We start from the raw sequence: 20,838 nt of genomic DNA, 5'->3' as shown, positions 1-20,838 counted from the left end.
AAAACTTCCTGAAACACTCCTTAGACCAGGCGACTAAATCAACTCATCGGACATCCAGGCGGCAACCTATCAGCCATATTCTCCATATAGTTGGACTGTGGTACCTGCTGCCTAACGGATCTGGAAATGGAGGGAAAATGCAGTTGGAAATGAACAAAGCCAGAAGCCAGTCTGTGAAAAAGTATTCCCCTAACTGCTGGTGCTGTAAACCTGTACGTGGACGTGGGGAGCTGGTTCATTGGATAAAATACTGTCCACGCAAGCCAGAAGACCAAAGTTCGTAACCCACAAGCCCACATAAATGCCTGATGGGTGTGGCAGATATGACAGTCCCTCCTGTGATTCCCAGAGCAGGTCCCAGAGCAGTCTGGCTTCATAAATTAGCGAAATCAGTGAGCTCTGGGTTCAAGTGAGAGATCTTGCTTCAGTGTGTAAGGTGGAGATCAATTGAAAGAGGAAACCCAGCACCAACCCCAGTCTCCACACGCATGCATGCACATCATGCAATGAGCACATATGTAAGCACACATATATACACATGCATGCACACACATGCAATGAACACATATGTAAGCACACACATATACACATGCATGCACACACATGCAACGAACACATATGTAAGCACACATATATACACACGCATGCACATCATGCAATGAGCACATATGTAAGCACACATATATACACATGTATGCACACACATGCAATGAACACATATGTAAGCACACATATATACACATGCATGCACACACATGCAATGAGCACATATGTAAGCACACATATATACACATGCATGCACACCACACCATGCATACACATACAAAGAATAGAAAACAAGACATTAAGTGAGGATTCCATTTTTAATCAATGCTTAGTAAAAAATGAAGTTCTCTGTGTCCAGAAAAAGACACAACAATTTAGCATACATAGTTATATACACGTCTGAAGTCCAATCAGAGAACAGCTGCCCCCATGGCACCCAAATCAGTTCACCACTCGTATTTCTCCTTTTTCTCTTCTCTTTGAATCACTAAGTCTTCCCGTTTTAAATCTATCTGAGCCCTGTGTATTAGCTTTCCACTGCTGCTATGGACCAAGACTTAGGAGCTTAAATAAACACAAATTTACTAAAGTTTTAAAGTCTGGTGTACTTCACTGAGCTAAAATTACAGCATCAACAAAGATTCAATCCTCCTAGAGTTTCTATTGCTTTGAAGGCTGCCCCTGTTCCTTGGCTCATGACCCCTTCCACTATCCACAAAGCCCATGGACTCCACCCACCCTGAACAGTCTCAATCATCTCCCATCTCAGCCTCCCTAAGTTAATCATCTAAACCCTCTTTTGCCATGTAAGGTTAAGTATTCACAAGTTCTGGGGATGAAGAGGCAGGTATTCGACAAGTACACCAGGGCAGTGGGCTTCATTCTGCAGCTACACTGTGAAGTAAGTATAACAAGAATATGTTAACATTTTCTTTAACTGTTTTTTGAACACTTTTCTTATGTATTATTTTTATGTAGGTGAGTATAAAGACTGAATTAATGTTTGTGCACCATATACCTGCAGTACCTCCAGTGGCCAGAAGGTGGCACTGGATCGCCTGAAACCGGAATTCCAGATGGTTATGATCTGCCATGTGGGTGCTGCAAATAGAACCTGGGTCCTTTGAAAGAGCACCATCGCTCCATACCCTGTAATGTATTTTCAAAGATTTGAAAAATGAAATAAAAATATATTTAAAATGCTGAAACAATTGAATATTCTGCTTTAAACTCCATTTTATTTTATTTATGTATTTTAATTTCCCCTCCCTCATCTCCACCTCCTCACACTTCCAACTCCACATCTTCCTACTCTCTCCCTTTAGAAACCAAAGTGATTTTTTTTTAAGGGAGAGAGAAAATGCAGGATAAACATAAACATTCAGAGAGCCACACCAAATGTAAGTTCATAAAACCACAAGGTTCAGAAAACATCATATACAAGCAAAAGACCAGTAAAGAGAGGGGACAAATGTCCAAGCAAAGCAACATAATACAAAATTACCATAGAGCTCCTTTTGTACTGGGCATCTACCACTGGGCCTGGGACCTGCCCTTCCGTGTGGTCTGGACACCCAGTGAGACTCCATTGGAGAGACTAACTTTTCCTTTGCGAGCAGTTGTCAAGCAGACACAGTTTCTTGGTTAGGGAGAGGGGTTCATGTTCGCTTCCCCCATTTGGCTTGGACCTGTGCAGTGTCTGTATTTACTACCACAGCTTCATGAGTTTGAATGTGTGTCAGCCCTCTTGTGTCTGGAAGACACTGTTTCTTTGGTGTCTACCATCCCCTCTGGCTCTCACAATAATTCACCTCATATTCTGCATAGTCCTCTGCACCCTGAGGGGAGGGAGTTGATGAGGCTATTCCAACTTGGACTGATGTTTTTATTTATTTCTATATTTGTGGTGCATGTGCGCCAGGCAGGGATGGGGTGGGGTAGCGTGATTATTCTGTTTCTACTTTCCATCCCCACGCAAAAGTGCCATGAACAGGGCTGGAGAGATAGATGGCTGAGCGGCTAAGAGCACTGACTGTTCTTCCGGAGGTCGGAGTTCAATTCCCAGCAACCACATGATGACTCACAACCATATGAAATGAGATTTGATGCCCTCTGCAGGTGTGTCTGAAGACAGTGACAGTATACTCACATACATAAAATAGATAAATAAATCTTTAAAAAAATATATAAAAGGAATGCCACGAACTCACATGAACACAGATATGAGCTACCATGTAAATACAGATGTGAGATACCACATAAATGCAGATGTGAGCTACCACATCCAGGAATCAGACTCAGGTCAGGCACAATTTTGCAGCAAACACTTTTGCCCACTGAGCAATCTCCTTAAAGCAAGAATCAAATTCACTGACTCCACCACTGAGCTAAATCCGAGGATGCCAACTTTTTGAAATGCCAATCAGGCAAGTCGAATTTAGAAGATTTCTGATTTGGACACATACAGACATTTTCTTCTTCCGTCTTTAAGTGTATGCCTCCAAGGGCATGAGATGAACTTAAGATGGATAGCTCACGGAGTGGAAAGCGCAAAAGCGAGCCACGAAATCGGTGGGAATTACTCGGAAATTGAGAGGCAAATTAAAACAATTTTAAAATTATACCACAGAGAAAGGTAATTCCGGGAGAGGAGCAGATGAAATTTGAAGGAGTAAGATGACGCTTCTGGTGAGCGGAATGATCCACTTAACAAGGAGAAGGGAATGACACAAAGATCTGGGGAAATGGGAAATTCCTTGTCGATTTAACATGAAGGGTTGACCTTGATAGAGAATGCGTGAAGCTCATATTAGCAAAGCAAGAGCAGGACCAGTGACAAGCTAATTACTGAGTGCCGTCAATTCCAAGAACGTGTAAGATTAATCACCGAGGATGCTCTGAAATCCTACACCTCCTGTAAGAAAGAAATGTAATACAAATTTCCCCAAATTTGACAAGAACAATAAAAACCGATGTGATTTTGCCCACAACAAGCCGTGAAGAGGAGCATTCTACTCTATCAATAATAATAAAAGTGTTGTTCAATCCACATCCCGAGAAGACTGGGTTGTCTTACAGGTTATAAAATCATTATTATTCAAAGAGACTGAGAGGCAGGGGTGGAATAGCCATTCACAAAGCATATGACTCCTCCTGCAGTGGCGGATCTTGGTGACATTTTCCAGAGTGCTTAAAGCTTGTAATTATTCCAGCTTTATTATTACAAGTGTTTGTCTCTGTATTTAATTTTGCATTAATAATTTCATATTGCTTTTCTCAACTGAAGCTTCCAACACTACATAAGCTTCGGGCCTCACACAGCCAGGACCCAGGCACTGAGAAGGAGCTTTCTCAGCAAAATATGGCTCAAAAGCACAGCAATATCCTACCCTTATCTCCTGAGACTTCAGGCAGTTACCTCCAGCTGTCTAACTCTTTCTACCATGGCACCACTCCCAGGAAAGCCCCCAGAATAAGGCCTAGATTGCTACCCAGGGGTCAGAATCCAGGAGAGGCATGAAGGCAAGCCCAGCCTGTTCGTTCTGGTTTGGACTTGACCCTGAAACAGCCTTTTCGTCCCTTGGAACCCTGAAGAGTGCCTGGCCAATCACCCTGCTGGCCCTTGAGCCCCAACACTAGCTGAGGCAGGAGACTCAGGAAGTTTGACTCTGATGAGTAAGCACATTTAGTGGGAGGAGCCTGGGAGAAATGGTCCAGCAGAGCTATTAAAATAAAGTCTGGCTTCTCAGTTAAGCATATCTCCTGTCTAAGAGCAATGAGGGGGGACACTGGCTCTCTGCCACTCCCTGTCCTCCCCTTCCTCCTGCCCCTCTGAAATGCATGGAGGAACCTAGCCTCCCAGCACTAGGAGGAACCTAGCCTCCCAGCACTAGGAAGAACCTAGCCTCCCAGCACTAGGAGGAATGACACTACGTAGCTAAGTGAGGAAGGAAACAGGATGAGGTGGCTGCTCACGGACAGAGAATGAGATGAGACTCTACATTCTTTAGAGGGATTTGTGTTACATGCATAAGGCAACTCCTCATGATCTCTCTGAACTTCTACACTCAGTCCTCAGAGTTCCTGAGGCCAGGAGTCACCTCCATCTCCTAGGTCTTCTACAGCCTCTGCTTCCATTTTAGGGGGTATCCATTTGATCCTCAGCAAAGCTGTCTCTTCTGAGTCTGGTTCCTAGCCAAAAATCCAGTCTTGGAGGGCCAGGAGGAAGCTCTCCCATGCTGTGTTCTCTGGAGGAACAGAACGGAAAAGGACAGCAATGATTTGAAAGTCTCCCAAGGCTTGACCCTGGCCTGGGCCTGGTTTCCTCCTGGGAAAGAAGGATAGGCCCGGTCCCTGGGGGATTGGGACAGGGGTATGAAGATAAGACCGTGCTTGAAAATCAGTTTGCAGTGTTTTCTTCCCCTCAGCCATGCGGGGGTCTTGTCCTTAGTGCAGTGCAAACATCAGGACTCAGGAAAGGACCTTACTCTCTTTTTTTTTTTTTTTTTTTCTAAACTGTCTGAAGCTTGAGGGTTGCGTCGCCCGCCGCCTTTCCTGGAACACTTAAATTCTCCAAACCACCCTAAATTCTTTTCAAATCAAAGTAAGGCTCAAAACATAAATAAATGCTTAAATGCACGAATTACTTCACTTAAACTGCTAGCTGCGTTCCATCTGTCTTCAACCCCCCCCCCCCTTTCTCTTTCCTGTTCTTCATGACTGCCCAAGAGACTGAGCTGCAACGGGGAGAAAGGAGAAGCCCAAAACACAGAAAGTAATCCTGAACCAGGCAGAAAGAGCCGAAGTGCACAGAACTTCGGAAGCAGGGTTGTTGGTGTTGGTGTAGGGACCACTGGGTGTGCTTGGGGCTGGAGACTGTAGGTCTGGAATGGAGCAAACATGCAGGTGATGCTGGGATCCGGCTGTGAGAGAGCTGAGAGGTGAGAGTTAGGGCAGAAAGAGCCCCTGGCTAGTCACAATTCTCCACATCCTCATTTGCCAGGAACCTCCTAAGCCATAGAAAAAGACATTAATGAGCCCGTGCCCCTGCCCACCCTCCTGGACCTCTCAACTTCCCATTCACCACCCTCCTGCCCATCTGATACTTGGGCCAGTGTTCTCTTGGTGTCCTCGACACGCCTGGCACCCGCTTCCCCTCCTACGTGACCAGCACGAAGCCCTGGACTGGGTGGCGGATGCCGAGATAAGGCCAACAAGGGGGAAAAAACGCCAAAGCCAGGAAGTTGCACAGCCTGGTTCCCCTGGCAACCCCACCACAGTCACCAAACAGAGCTAGGGTTGAGGGGGTAGGGACAACTGTTTCTGGCTCAGGCCGGGGCCCTTTCAAGACCTCAGTTTTCTTGTTAGAGAAACGTTTTCCAGTCTTCTGGGACATGTTGCCTAAAGATTGAAGAGTCCGTTTGAGATGCAGTTCAATGCCCAGCCGGGATCCATGTCTACAGATCTAATAAGCCTTCTGGGATCTGCATTCCTCACCCCGTGCTGGAGGATATCATTTTGACAACAGACATGTTTAGCCACTTGGAACTCCTAGTGGTTAGAAGAACATTCCATCCTGTGTTCCTTGAGGTCTAAAGCCAGTCCCATCCCCAAGGGCGCTTGACTTTCAATATCAACTGATTGGTGACCAGAGTCTAGGAATCTGGATTTTAGTTCACACAGAGCCAGTTCAAACTCCTGAGCTCTGAGCTCCTTCTAGTTGCAACACTTTTGGTTCTGAGAACCAGAAGCCAACGGGAGATCTGTATGGAACACATAGCTTTTCTGTTCCCAGAAACCCTAGGACTCCAGGCAAATCACTCCAACTCCTTAAGCTTCAGCCTTTCTGCTCTCTCCAAAGGATATGAAGTACTAAAGCCTTACCAGGAGGTTACAAGCCTCTCTGGATCAATAAATATCCAAGTGTCTTGAAAGCACACCTCTTGGGTATTGTCTTGGTGGTCGTAGTGGCTTCTGTTGCTGGAGGTAAAAAAAAAAAAAATGGGACTATCTGAGAGAGGTCTGAGAAGGTCAGGCTGCTTTGAGCACAGAAACCCACAGAAGCAGGATCCAGGAGCAATGCCTCCGGCTCTCTGTCAGCTCCCATGCAAAGCAGCCAGATCTCCATTGAGAGAGAGGTGGCTGCCGCGGAGATGAACTTCCGGTGCCCCTTGCGGAGCCCGACCTCTCCCTTCCTCCACTGTGGCCCTGGCCTCCACTCACAGGAAAACCACAACTCAAGTCAGCTGCAGGCTGAACCCCTTCTTCAGGGTCAGTCACTTCACAGGGAACCCCACAACTCGGACTCATGCCATCTAGAGTTTAGATTTCAGTCGTTCCGTTAGTTTGGCTGGGCTAGGTTCACTGGTATTCTATGACTTTCAGTCTCCTCTACAAAATGGGAAGAAGCATTTGTATTTTAGGTTAGTGCCCTCTCTTCGTGGGTTTCTCATCCCAGCAGTCACTAACCTGTGAGTTACTTAACAATGTCTTTCTTAATCCTTTCCTCTCTCCTTCATGTTCTACCCTCAACCCTGGTGACTGTCACTTCAGCCTGAGAAACTGCAACAATCCTGACCCAAATTTCAGACCATTTACCTGGTAGCCTCACAGAGCTTTCGCACAAAGCACAGCCTGTAACTCTGTTGTCTGGCTCAGAATTATTCAGTCATCAGATACGGTGGCAAACCCCTGTAATTCCAGCCATAGGCTGAGGCAGGAAGGCTGCCACAAGTTCAAGGCCAACCACATGAGACCCTGCGGGGGAGGGGGGGAGAACCCACTATTTCCCTTTGGGAACTGCCCACGGTACTTATTTCTCTTTGAACCTCCTTTGACGATCTGATCCTCCCCTCCTGAGCATCATCTGGAAAGTCAAAGATCTATAGTCCACTTCTGCATAGCCTCATCTCCCAAGGGCACGTAGCACCACCCCCGGCCTCCCTTTATATGCCTCCAGGTGTATGGAATAATCCAATTTTTAAAATCAGTTTTTCTAGTAGGGATATATGGCTCAGTATATGGTAGAGGCATGGAGATGACGACTGTGATGCTGATGGTGATGATGACGATGGTGATAATGGTGATAATGGTGATAATGGTGATGATGGTGATGATGGTGGGCCATGGCACTCATCCTGGAGATCACCCTAAGACCTAAGCCCTCTTATTATACCACAAGTCACGCTGTTTTATAATTGATTCCTCACTCTTCTTACAGGAAAAGTGGAAGAAAGCAGAGATCATTTGTCTTGTTAATTGCAGATATCACACCCGGACACCCCAAAAGACCCAGCAGGTTCCTCACCTGTTCAAGGGTTACATTTTGAAATAATGAAAGGACAAACCCAAAACACAAGAGCCCCAAGCATAGGGTGAAATAAAATATAATCGCAAATATCACCACCATCTTGCTTCTATCACACACTGAGCCGTACCATATTTCCCTACTAGAAAACCATCTAAAACGTCATATTCGACCAAAGGGGTAATAGAACAGAATGACGGCCCCAGTGTCTGAGGGAATGCCTCTATCATCTCTCCACACACACTTCAGAGTCTAGTCATGTGGCCTCTCCTAGTCATGTGACCTCTTCTAGTCATGTGACCTGTCTGCCTTTGCCTTCTCAACCTTACTCATTGAGCCTCTATGATCGTGTCCACCCTCCAAAAAAAAGACTACCCTCTCTCTACCCACAGACACTTGACCTCTGACCCCACAAAGCCAGTGACTGCTCGATATCCCAAAAGTCTCCCTTGCAGGTTCCCATATTTCCTTGGGCAGATGGGAGAGAGTATCATCCCTGATATAGGTCACCTCTGACCCCTGTGGTATTCCAGAATTCACCAGGCTGTTGAGGAGTTGACAAGTGAAGCCTTCCATAGAGCCCTGCATGTTTTCGTCAAAGGCATGTCTCAATGGCTTCAAGAATCATCATGGCTCGCGTCCGTGTTGTTTCCCTTCAGGGCCACCGAGTCTTTGAGCAAAGAGGTCATATATCAATAAATAAAGTCAACCTGTAGAGTCTGACATAGAACCCCGGGAAGGGCTGAAAAACACACATGGAAAGGGGTGTATCTGAGCATTTCCAGGCAGAACGGCAGACCTATCTTCCTCCATTAGGAAATGAGATTTGTCCTATTTATTGAAGCCATTCCTTCCGACCCTTGAGAGATTCCAGAGGCTAATAACCTTTCGGGGCAAGAGGATCATCTTTCCTTGTCTAACCGAAATTTCTCTAGATGCAACTTCAGGGCATTTTTCTGTATAATCCACCTCCCTGCCCACTGGGACTAAAATCTACTTCTTCGAAAAGAGACAGTTGGTTCCTAATTCATTCGTCCAGCCTTTTCTCCAACAAATTTTATCCCAGGCCGTTTATTGTCTCTCCGCTGGAGTCCTGTTACCCAGCCCTCTCCCGGTTCCACTGTGCCTCGGGCCCTTTGCCAGGTTCTCAAACAGCAATAGGAGAGGAATGACGTCTATTGTTCTCAGTGGACAAACACACGGAGGCCCACGCACACAGAACCTACACCTCTACCCTCCCATTATCCTCCACCCTGGACAGACAGACACTCACGGGCAGTCTCTTCACAGACTCATCTCTCCCACCAGGGGTCCCTGAGCCTAGGTCTGGTCAGTCCTCAAACACCTGGGTAAACACACACACAGGGACCGCACAGAGCGCAGCTTTTTCTCACAGGTAAGCTAAACTGGGCGGAGCTTCTGAGCCCCTCCCCCTCCTCTCTGCTCCTGCCCTTCTCTAATTCTCCCTTCTATTGGCCACCTTAGGCCACGCCTACTTCCTCAACCCCTCCACATCCATCCATCATCACCCCCCCACCCCACCCCCCTACCCCCGCGCCCCCACCCCCACCCCGCGCTTCACAGCGGAGGGCAAAGTAAGTGAACCAAAGTCGACTCTGCCCTCTTCCTCCCGTGCTCCTCCCCCTCCGCCTCCTCCATCTCAAATCACAATTCAGCTTTCCCTTCTCCCAGGGCACACGTTGTACACTACCCTCTGTCTACTTTACGGCTTGGGGTTTTGTTTTGCGAAAATTAACACGAGGAAAGAGCGGGAGACTTGGTCGGGTCCCATCTCAGACCCGATGACAGGCTACGTTGCTGTGGCCCTAGTCTGGCTGGACCCTATCTTACTAGGCCAGGGGATTTGAGAGCAAGTTGGTGGTTCCACAATCATTCGTTCATCCATTCAACAAATATTTATCCAGCACCTGTAGCACCACTCTCCAGGAACAAAACCAATAAAACCCTGTAGATTCTATGGGTGGAGATTGAACATGAATAAGTAAAACATTGCCCCTGGGACAGTCATAAATGGCACCGGGGAAGGAGATGCAGGCTGGGGTGGTGTGTGGTTTGAAGTAGGGTGGTCAGGAAAGGTGATATTTGGACAAAGCTTTGAGGAGATAAAAGAGCGAACGAACCATGGCGAGGTCTCGAAGGAGATTGTTTTAGGTATCTGGAATGCTCCAGTATCAGTTACAAAATACATACAGAGAATGGGACCTGGTCGATGACAAGCAAGGGGGACATTGTACAATGGAGCTGTTTCTCTTGGCATCGGGACCCAACTGAGTTCCAGGGGTTGAAAAGTTAGAAGAGTCAGATCAGGAGTGAAACTGACTTCCGCAGGGGCAAAGAGCTAAAAAGCAAGAGACAGGAAATAACGATGTAAGACCTTAAGATGCCAGGCCCCCAAATGGTTTTGTCTTAGTTTTCTCTATTGCTTCAATGAAGACATCAGGACCAAAAGCAGCTTGGTGAGAAAAGGATTTCTTTGCTTTACACATCCTAAGTCCCAGTCCACGGAGGTGAGTCAAGGTGGGCACTCAGGGTGGGGACCTGGAGGCAGCATCTGAAGCAAAAGCTTCGAGGGGTCTTCTCGGCTTGCTCAGCCTGCTTCCTTACATCACCCAGGACCGTTTGCCTAGGGGTGCCACCGCCCACTGTGGGCTGGGCCCTCCCACATCAATTACCAATCAAGAAAATGCCCTATAGACAGACTTGCCTCCAGGCCAATCTGAGGGAGGTGTTTTCTCAATAGAAATTCTTCTTTCCAGATAACTTCAGTTTGTGTCAAGTTGACAAAAACTAACTAACTATCTAACTAACTAATTAACCAGGACAGAGTTGAACACCTACTGAAATCGATTAAGAAACTTTTCGATCCCTCTCTAAGCTGGGCAGCTGGAGATCACAGCTGGAAGGAAAATGAGCATCTCTTGGACCCCACTGATTGTCTGCCTTTGAAATGTTGCTCTAGAGAGAGGGATCGGGCCAGCGGGAACTTCTTTGATCATTTTCAGCTGTGCAGTGGTGGAGGTCTGTAGCCCCAGTGGACAGCAGCAGTCTCCCAGGTGCACACAAAGCCTATCTTTCTATCCCCTCACTTGCGCTTCCTGGGCCTTTATGAGCATTCACTATGGCAGCCCTTTCCACTCTGGGCTTACACGATCATCCAAGGAGACTTAGGAGAAACCATTCTCTATAATGTTACAGAACGAGGAACATCTCCCATTACATCTCTCCAGTCTCTCCACATCCCGACTTGTGGCTGTAACAGCAAAGGCAGGACTAGAACTTTATCCAGGCCGAGTTGGGGCTCCTTCCTGTGATTCCTAGGTGGCCTTGGCTATGTTTCTTGCCCTTTGTGAGAGCCATTGAATAGAATGTGGGCAATGACAAGGTGTATTGGCCTCCTCGACTTCTCTTAAGAATCTCAGGCAGTCCTGAGGCACATCACACACATCTCAGAAGATGGCAGTGTGTTGACAACAGTTGTAACTGGAAATAGTTAAATCAGGAAAGGATGTTTAAAAAAAAAAATTTCCGTGGATTCAGTGTTTTGTCTGCAATGACATCACTCTCTCACACTGGCAGTCCACAAAGCCTTCCTGAAGGAGAGATAAAGGACTGACAGCTAACCCCCTGGAGATTTATACAGAGGCTGCAGCCTATCTTATCTGTGCCACAGCCCCTGGGAGTGCAGCAAGCAAGAAAATGCTATCTCCTCCATAGCATGGTGCCAGGATTAGACTGAAAGCCATGGGGCAGATGGCTATAAATGACAGCATGGCGCCTGGCACACAGTAGGTGTTTCCAGGAAGAGACTGCCACAGTGAGGCATGGAAGGAGGGGAGACTAGAGGCCTTTGGTTACAAACTGCTGTTATCATCAATCTCAAGCACAGTATTGTCAGAGATAGGGACAATGGAAATCATGGTCCTGAGACTGGCTGGTTGGACTGGGCAGGGGTGGGGCACTAGGTGACCTAGAGTCCCTCAAGTCCTCCATGGGAAGACACAGAGACAGCACAGGAAGTCTTGAGATGACAAAAGACCTACAAGCTGCAAGCATTCATTCATGAGTTGGGCTGAGGACAGTGTCCCCAAGTGGATTATCTTGTCCCAGGCCAAAGTCTGTTCTGCAAGGCTCTCCCTGGAATGCAGCCCACAGGTGCATAGGACCAAGGGGCAAAGCGTCCATCTCCACAGCCACCAACTCATTTTTGCTCATTTTCCAGCTCTTGGTTCCAGCCAGCCACTATGACCCCCCACCCCCACACACACACCTTCAGCAACCCAAGTTGGAACTGCCTGCTTCAACATGGGGGCCATCTTGCCCCATCTCCCTGAAAGATCTCCTGTTAGATGAGACCTGTACTTGTCAGGCCAGGAACAGCAGGCCACCTGCCCAAGTCACTGAGGAGTAAAGTTCTCCTATCTTGCAGACACAGGCCACCCAACCTGTCCTCCCCTAAACCAGATGACAGAGAGAGGATTGTGGGGAAAATAAAGACAGGGCTTAGCCTGGCAACCTCTCATCTGTACCCTCCCTCCCTGCCTGGTATGACTCCCTTACCCCGAAATGGGCGCAGTGGCCCTAGAAACAGCCAGAATCCATGCAAAACAAAATGGGATCTTTTTATTTAAAATCAGCAAACTCGTGTTCGTCAAGCCCCAGAGCATGGTAGGCAGCCGTCCTACCTCTGCTCCACCCCTTAGCCACAGTGAGAGGAATGGAAAGTAAGAAGCCAAAGGGCCTCTGCTAGGGAAAGCTGCCCAGACGTGTGGTAAGTACAGCCCAGCTGTGGCTGGAGTGACAGCCACAGGCCCCTCCCTATAAATTAAGTCCCTGCAGCCACAGCTGTAGGAGAGGCCTCCTTATATAAGGAAGGGTCGGTGCAGCATCAGGCCATGGGGCAGAATCTCTGACTCCTAGCCAAGGGATGGACTGAAAGAAGAGGTCAGGAAAGCAGAAAAGATGCTGTGGGGAGGCGGCTTTGGTCCCAGGGTTTTTGTTGGTCCAGTTTTGATGGTTGTGGGGGAAGGAATGCATTAGTAAGCCCAGAGAGAGAGAGAGAGAGAGAGAGGCAATTATCAGGCCCTGCCAGCGGTGACAAGATAGGTTAGCCCCAACCCTGGCAGAGGGGAGCTTAGCAATCCAGGGGCTCTCAGGGAATGTCTGCTAAAACATATATATACATATATATTAACCATTCGTGGAGGGCAGGGGAAGGAGAGGGTATGATCAGAGGATCTGCCGTGGCATCCCATAGCCGGTCATGCCGGCCTGAGATGCTCCACGGTTGGTGCCCATCTGCAACCCAATCACATTCTTGCCCTCTTGCAACTGGTTGTCCGAGAAGTTCCGAGGGTTCTCCTTGGATTTCCTGGGTAGAAAGGGAGTACTAGTTAGGGGGTGGTCAGGGGCTAGCTATCCAGTTAAATTCTTCCCTGAGGTGTGTAAGCTGACACCCACTCTGCTTCTGAGACTCCTGAGCTGCCTAAAAGCACCTCTTTGTTTCTCCAAAAGGACAGTCATTGCCACCACCACCACCTGGTACCACCACCTTCTGGAATTCTAAAGATGCTTTGCAATGACTGGTTCTATTATCTACATTCAGGAATAGGCAAGAATACTGTACCAGCAAGGCCCTATGGCTTTCCCACAGATACTTACTTAGGAAACCAGTTGGGATCCCCAGAGAAGAGCCCATCGTCCCTGGCTACTGCCAGCCCACCCAGATTCATTAGTGTCCGCTGCACACAAGCCATATTCTTTCCTGGAAGAAAACGGTGATATCATCTCAGCAGAAGTAGGTTACTAGATGCTAGTATTCTATCTGTCGCAACATCTGCAAGCCTGGCATCCAAACTATAATTCATTGTTTCAACCTCAACCTGCAATATGCCCCATCCTTGATCACACACACACACACACACACACACACACGTCCTCAGGAAAACCACCAGCTATCCTTTTTCTTTGGTAAAGATGGCCCAGCCCAACTCCTGCTCTGCCGGGTAACAGCCCTGGCCCCTGGCCCCTGGCCCACCTTCCCAGAGATCCACAGTCTGGAAGATGTCCGTGGTGTTAATGCCATAGCGCTCGGCTGCCTGCAGGAACTGAGAGATCTGCTCCATCTGCTTGAAGGCCATCATAGAGGACTGGATCTTCTTTACTGGGGCCTGCCCCTCAGGATACAGTGAATTAATAAGCTTGCACAGCACCTGGAAGAGGCAGCAGGCAGGCAGAAGTGAGGATGGGACTACTGAAGGTCAGAGAACCAAAGACAGTGAGCCAGAGAGGTGCCTTTCCTGTGGTGAGCGAGCCTCAAGGTGCCTCCTGCCTCTGAACCCAGATAAAGGGCCAGAGTTTAGTCTTTCCTCACTACTTCAGAACCACGGCCTGGCGCTTACCTTCTTACCCTCTTTGCAAACATCACCAGCACCTATCAGCTCCTGCTGCAATAGGCACATCCGCCTTGACCTTTCCTCCATGGAGACAGAAAAGCACGGAAGCTCTATGGGCCCCCAGGAAGACGCTCAGGCTGGCAAGCTTGGGTTTGCATGCTCGCTTTCTCCTCTTCTCTGTGTAAAACGGCCCCTGGTCCCCCAGCATCAGCCCTGCTCACCCTGCTTGCCCTGCTCACCCATCCAGTACTCACCGTGCCGTCCTTGAGCCAGTTCTGGAAGTTCTCGCGCCCAGGCTGGGGCTGGCCCACGTCCTCGCGGCACTGAGTGATGATCCACTGGATGAGGATCTGCTCCAGATCAGCGTCGTACTGCTTCTCAATCTTCTGCTGCACCTCTCGGCTCAGGCCGTATGAAGGTCCCCTGTTGGCCATTCTGAGCAGCTGTGGTGATGGCGAAGAGCTGTGGAAAGGACAGAACTAGGCCCACGGTCAACATTCTACAATCCAGTGCATATGTCCCCTATGAGGACAGGGGGGGAACTCCTGGCCAGGAGCTAGCACAGCAGGGCTCTGAACTCTGGCCAGTAGGAAGCCACACAGATACGACATTTCGGCTGAATGAATGGCCCTGTGTCTAGAATGACGCCTGGGACCCACTGGAATGCAGGATGAGGTAAAGGATTTTAGTTCGGCTCCTCATTTGGAGTGATGAAGCTTGACAGAGGCGAAGTCTAGCCTCCAACCCTCCTCTTTGAAGCCTTAAAAATGATTCAGGAAATGAGAGCACAGAGCACATGGGAAACCTATGCCAAGAGCGGGAGCGAGAAAACTACCCTCCGTCAACCCTTAGGTTGTCAGGGAGCATCTGTGAGCTGTACTAGGGGCTGTAGAAGAGAGTGAAGACTCTGGCTCTACACTATATCTATAGTGTTATCAAGAGGATTCAGGGAGGAGCGCTGGCAGTGGAAACTGTACACAACGAATATTAAGCTGCACAGTTCAGATCATCTTACAGGAATTAATAGAAGCAGAGGGACAAAGGCAGTCTGGGTGGGCTTGCTGGGAAAGGTAGGCAGGGGGAACTTCCTGAGAAAAACCTAGCAGACAAAATGGATTCCTTCCTTTCCCTTCTAGGAATCGTGATCAGCAGACTAACCCCCCACCCTTGCCTACTCTCCCACCGAAGGTAGCCATATAGTGACTCCCAAACCCTGGAGATACATCATCTTACACAGTTGAAAAAGCAGGGTGTGCATGCATTTGCAGATGGCATGATTAGCTGTCTCAGCCAGGTGGGCCCAGTACCGTCACGAGAGTTCTCATTCTCACTCACTAAGTGAAAGGGGAAGGCAGCATGGGAGAAGTGAAGACAGGGTGGGTGTCAAGCAGGGTCACAAAACAAGCAATGGCGAAGAAGCCAGAAAAGAAAAAGAAATGGACCCTCCCCTAGCTCCTCAGTCCCAGTGAGTACGCGCCACTCCCCCACCCTCCACCCCACCCCACCCCACCCCCAGCATCTCCCACTGAGTTTCTAAACTATCAGAGCATCCAGTGTGTGGCTAAGTTCATAGTTTGTTACAGCAGAAAGGGGAAATTAACCCAGAGACTTGGGTGTGATATTCAAGGAAACCTGGGAAGAGAAAGAAGTGTGGCAAAGTGCATAGCTAGGTTCCTTAAGGACCCTGGTTAGGAAGGGCTGCTGGCTTCTGACCACAGGCCTGAGTTTGCAGGCATTTCACTGTGAGCAGCCTGCCCCACCCACTGTTTTACTGACAGGTGCCACACCCAGGAACCCGGAGACCGAGTGCAGGAGTAGCTTCTGCTGCCCAGAGGAGCCAGGAACAGAGGAGGGACATTGTCCTTCATTAGCTAATCCCTGCTACTGTTTAGGGGTCCTGAAATAGAGCCAGCTGTCTCCGACTGCTCACAAAATGGTATCCACAGGACAAGCGCCTCCATTCAGAGAGAGGAAGGGAGCCCACATCTGGCATCAGGCCAGGTCAGTCTTAAGGGATGACGTCATTCTGGCTCCCTCTCTCATGCACCCCAGGTTAAACACTCCCACCACCCACTCAGTGGGTTCTGGTGCTCCGCCAAAGAAGCCAGGCTAATAAGTCCATTGCTAATAATGTCATACGAGTTTGTGCGATGGGTCACTCCCCTCCCCCACCCTCCAACATGGCTGATCCTTTCTACTCTGGGTTTATCCAGCTGCATATTTCCGGCAGGATCCTTCCCCATAAATCAGTTATTTTTAAACTTCATTAGGAGACGTCCCCCAGCCAGACCAGATAAATGTCAGGCTGGGTCCCGACCCACACCACACCGCAGGCCACACACACACTCAGCTTGATGAACGCAGGTAGTTGAGTGGAGTGGCTGAGACCTGGGCAGAAAGGGGAGCCAGCACCCTCACCCTCAATAGACCAGCCACAACTACTCAGCTCTCAGGCTGTGGGGGGCGTGTTGTAATCTCTGACTACAAAGGAATGGCCAGAAAACAGGAAAAGAAAAGGAGGGGGCTAGAGGCCACTATCACACGCAAACCTGCGCAATTTCTAGACCTCTCTTCTGGAAACAGCTTTCCTCTCGCTGCCTGGGGCTGTTTCCAAGGAGCTGGTGTGCCTGGAGCTCAGGCACAGGTAGAGAAAGGGCAAGAGAATGACTAACTAGAGACCAGGGTTGAGAGGAAGAAGAGAGTCCAGAGATGACCCTTTCAGTATCTCCCAGCTCTGGAGACTGGACACAGCTGGCAGGGCTGTTCATTTCCAGCTGCAGTGTCTCCATTCCACTCTGAGGCCATGACCCTAGAACCCCAAAGTGGCAGAGCCACGGGATGGGATTCTCAGACTAGGCTCTCCCAACCAGCCCTGCCTGGACAGCAGCTGTCTCTCTCCCTACCCCTCAGGCAGGCAGGCAGGCAGGCAAGCAGGCAGGCGACTGATGGCTTGTGGCTGCTGCAGCTGGAGAGACCCACCCTGGTTACACCCAGGAGACCCGCCCCAGCCCTCCCTCAGAGAAAGAGAAAATGGCAAGTCTCCTTCTGGGGTGGGCTAAAGAGATGTGTCCAGCTGGAACACAGGTGTGGGAGATGCTTAGAACTGGGTATCCCAAGTAAAGACAACTGGATAGCTTGCCTGGTGGGCTGCCAGTGACGAACTCTACTGCTGATTGTAGCCCTAGGAACCATCCTCAACCAGGCCCACAAGGTTACAACAATAACTGGGAAAGGAGGAGGAGTCATAAAAGGCTTTCCAACCCCGTGCTCCACCCAAACCATGGATGGCAGTTTACCTCACCCCATTCAACGTCAACGCTGAAGGCAGGCAAGGGAGACAAGCTGGAGGGTTGGACTCTAGGGCTCATGACTACGTGTTGGGAAGACAATGGGACTCTCCTCTCCCTGGGCATGTGGAATGTAGGGAACTTTCCAACTTCTGAAACAGAAACGCCACGTGGGTAGGCAAAAGGCCAGTGGGGGGCACTGTGGTTAAGGGGATGCCTTAGGGAAGACCCTCCCCCACCAGGGGCCAGTCCCCTAACCACCTAGAGTCCAGAGCAGAAGAGAAAGCTAAGCTCCACAAACAGGAAGCCACAAGGGCTGCTCAGGAGGAGAGGAGGAGGTGGAGGCCGTTGCCATGGCGTCTGTGTACCAAACATGGGAATGGAGGCAGGGTGGGGGCCCCCCCGGGCCCCCCCCCCGGGGCAGGAACACCCACTCCACACAGACTTGGGTGGAGGCTCTAGGCGAAGGGGCAAAAGCGATCCCAGCAGTTCTCAGGGTATAGCCAGACTGGGGAAGCGGGGAACGGGGAAGGGGCAGCTTTGGAGGACCTGGAGGGCGTATGCAGTTTGTGGGTAGAGAATCAAAGAAGACATACCCTGGGTAGGAAAGAATTTTTTTTTTCTTTTTGTGCTTAAAAAGCCCACACTTGGCAATCTCGAAGGACAAAGCCATGGGGTGAACACTGACTAGGGGCCAATCCCCTGGGGACCAGCATAGACACCAAGGTTATGCAAGGGGATCGCAAGGACAAAGATTATTTGCCGCTTTGGAACGTTAGCACCTTGCTCACCCCTCCCTACCTTGGCCCACAGCCTGAGGTGTACCCTAAGCTGCAGGGAAGAGAAAATGGGAGAAGCTTAGAGATGAGCTATCCCTGACTACTGCTCTAGGGAACAAGGAGACCCGTCCAGCCACTGGTCTCCTACACCGCACCTCCACTTGCCATCACCGCTGCTTCTGCTCCACAGATACCACGTATCCCAGAACGTATAGGAACACAGGTAGGCCTGCAGAGCCCAATAAGGAGGTAATCTACTTCCGGCCCAGCCCCTTCAGCCGTCCCCCCACCCCCACGGCCACACCCTGCCTGGGCCGTTACTGTGGATGAGTCACCCACCGCCCTCCCGCCACTGGGGTGACGCAGGTCTGGGCAGCCCGCCCGCCCGCCCGCGGCCACCACCGGCTTTCCCAGCAGCAGGGGGCACGGGAGGGGGCAGCGGGTCTCAGGCTAGGGTAAGAGAGTTTGGATAGCAGCCAACCCCTACAGACAGGGCACATCCGAGTGCAGTCAGGGCTGCAGCCCGGAGATGTCCGAGGTCAAAGGCACTCCAGAAGAAGGGGGTTTCACAGAAGACCAGGCTACTGTGCAAATAACTCCGGGAGACCAGTGACCCCAGCTGGTGACCCCGAGTACCCGGACAAACGAACTAGCAGGAGGGGGGGACAAAAGGGCGGTCTCGGGGTCACAGAAGGCAGGCAGTACCCACACGTGCTCCTGGACCAGGAAGTGAAAAGGTCGCGCGGTAAATTCATGGACCGGAGCGCGCGCCAGAACCTAGTTCTTGCGGCCACTCAGCAGCCTGCGGACGCCCTCCTTCCTTCTCCCCCCAAAGAGAACTCGACGCTGGAGCGAACGGCTGGGGCTTGGGACCAGACCTCTTGGGTCGGGACGGACGCCCCGTCTGTGCACCCGTAAAGCTTGCCTTGCTTAACTGCTGAACAATGTAGAGAAGGCTTGGGAACCGGACCTGACAGCACGGGGCGGGGCACCCAGTTGGGACCCCAGCGTCTGCCAGTCTTCAACCCCCACGCTCCCAGAAGCAAGTCTCAAGTGTTGGCTTCTTGCTTTCTACAGACCACACACATAATCCTCAACCCTCACCCCGCTGCCTTGGTCCCTCAGTCCTGCTCACCGTCCAAGAGGGCTGGATGAGAACGCACGCACGACAGGGGCTGCAGCGGCGAGTGGAGCTCAAGACCCGGCCGGGCTTGGAGTTTTCTGGGGGGTCCCGCCTCAGACGGGGCGGACCAGAGGCGGGGCAAGGGCCGAGAGGGTTTAAAGGCGCCGCCGCGTGGAATGCTGGAGCGCTTAAGATAGGTGGTCAGTAGGCAGGAATGAGCCGTAAAGGACCTGCTGAGTCCTTGGCGCCGCTGCAAATGGTCTCCGCCCAGGGGATCCTCAATCTCCACTCACCAGCCATAGATTTGTATCCTAGTAGGAAACTTTCTGCGTAGACTAGCTAGCTCAGGATCGCAGGCCTGTTTCTATGAGAAGCCTACTATTACAAAAAGGCCGGCCTTTTGTAAATGCAGGTCCAGGAAGCGTCTTCCTACAGGATAGAGTAAGGAGTAACAGGCTGGGACAGCACCCCCACGTGGTTCTGCTTGCCATTTAACTTCAAGCCCGGGCCAAAAAAAAAAAAAAAGAAAGAACAGTGAGGTCACTCCTTGCCCGGGGGCCTTAAGGGTGTGGTAGGGCTTGGGACCTGGGATTTAGACCCAGTTCTCTCTCTCCCTTCCATCTCCCATTTAATAAATTGACATTTCTTCTTAGATCTTGGAGGGTTGGAGGCCGGGGCTTAGTGGAGGAAGTTGGCAGGCACTTTTCCACCCCTTAGAGTGGAGAGCAATAGTTGAGGGGTGTCCAGAACACCTACTTTTTCAGGTTGCAGTTAGCAGAGTTCCCCACTTAAAACCCACCAGTGTTTTTCTTTCTTCACGTGATGGAGTCCCCCGTTGAGCCTGATATTTAAAAGAACAACAGCCAGTTCCACCCTGACCTTTGACTTCTCTATTCCCCAAAGTCCCACTCAGACCCACAGAATGTCAAGTTTCAGTCCCCTGTGCCTTTAGGGTGTTCCTCTGCCCGTAAGTGGGTTTCCTTCACTGCCACGTCACCTGCTCTGCCTGTTACCTGCTTGTGTGGCTTCTGATCAATTACAAAAGTACCTTTGGCTTTAGTTGCCGTGCCCAGTCTACAAAATAAACTCCGGGCGGTGGACGGCACATGGAAAGAACTCTGAGCAGTCTCCTGTGAGTGTCCCAGGAATCCCCACATGTTTTAAGTATTTACTAAATATTGACTCAAACTGAACTCTTTGTGCCAATGTGATAACCAGCTTACAGCTTTATCACAGAGCGTAGTTGGCCTCAGTGACTAGCGAGAACTCCCCAAGGACAAAGGCATTATCCCAGTGATTTCTCTATTTTCTCATGGCTTCTGGCCTAACAGCCGATCTCTACTGGGCACTCAACAACTTTTTTTTCCTTGAATGACGTGTCCCA

At 50.0% G+C, this 20,838-nt stretch overlaps 1 protein-coding gene and 2 long non-coding RNA genes across 5 annotated transcripts; all 3 read right to left on the bottom strand.

Annotated features, from left to right (window-relative positions):
- Window positions 1–878: 878 nt before the first annotated feature.
- LOC147006271 (uncharacterized) lies at window positions 879–5,210 on the bottom strand. Its single transcript, XR_015048453.1, has 3 exons — window positions 4,647–5,210; window positions 1,565–1,695; window positions 879–1,440 (listed from the first exon to the last, which is right to left on the bottom strand). It is a non-coding gene; the product is annotated as an uncharacterized LOC147006271 (long non-coding RNA).
- A 78-nt stretch (window positions 5,211–5,288) lies between these two features.
- On the bottom strand, window positions 5,289–9,239 carry LOC147006270 (uncharacterized). Of its 2 annotated transcripts, XR_015048451.1 has the most exons (6): window positions 9,126–9,239; window positions 8,363–8,522; window positions 6,769–6,936; window positions 6,430–6,525; window positions 5,897–6,048; window positions 5,289–5,555 (listed from the first exon to the last, which is right to left on the bottom strand). It is a non-coding gene; the product is annotated as an uncharacterized LOC147006270 (long non-coding RNA). The 2 variants fall into 2 exon arrangements; XR_015048450.1 differs by having other exon boundaries at window positions 5,289–6,048.
- A 3,228-nt stretch (window positions 9,240–12,467) lies between these two features.
- Tagln2 (transgelin 2) lies at window positions 12,468–19,809 on the bottom strand. 2 transcript variants are annotated; one of them, XM_021159137.3, is made up of 5 exons: window positions 19,436–19,809; window positions 14,520–14,727; window positions 13,908–14,082; window positions 13,532–13,634; window positions 12,468–13,241 (listed from the first exon to the last, which is right to left on the bottom strand). In XM_021159137.3, the coding sequence occupies exons 2-5, from the start codon at window positions 14,697–14,699 to the stop codon at window positions 13,100–13,102; spliced, it is 600 nt and encodes a 199-aa protein (XP_021014796.1). In that variant the 5' UTR covers window positions 14,700–14,727; window positions 19,436–19,809; the 3' UTR covers window positions 12,468–13,099. The 2 variants fall into 2 exon arrangements, with proteins under 2 accessions (XP_021014796.1, XP_021014792.1); XM_021159133.3 differs by having other exon boundaries at window positions 19,467–19,793.
- Window positions 19,810–20,838: the final 1,029 nt, after the last annotated feature.

The sequence above is a fragment of the Mus caroli genome, unplaced genomic scaffold, assembly GCF_978045245.1.
Source record: "Mus caroli unplaced genomic scaffold, Mus_caroli_1 scaffold_1, whole genome shotgun sequence".
Taxonomy (NCBI): domain Eukaryota; kingdom Metazoa; phylum Chordata; class Mammalia; order Rodentia; family Muridae; genus Mus; species Mus caroli.
The sequence above is the reverse complement of the archived record's forward strand: the minus strand, read 5'-3'. Positions and strand labels throughout refer to the sequence as shown.

Excerpts from the sequence above, each read along its gene's own strand:
- Tagln2 (XM_021159137.3), bottom strand. The coding sequence starts at position 14,699 with ATGGCCAACAGGGGACCTTCATACGGCCTGAGCCGAGAGGTGCAGCAG. Across the intron at positions 14,083-14,519 it reads ACTGGCTCAAGGACGGCACG|GTGCTGTGCAAGCTTATTAA; the intron begins GTGAGTACTGGA and ends TGCCTCTTCCAG. Across the intron at positions 13,635-13,907 it reads GACTGTGGATCTCTGGGAAG|GAAAGAATATGGCTTGTGTG; the intron begins GTGGGCCAGGGG and ends GTTTTCTTCCAG.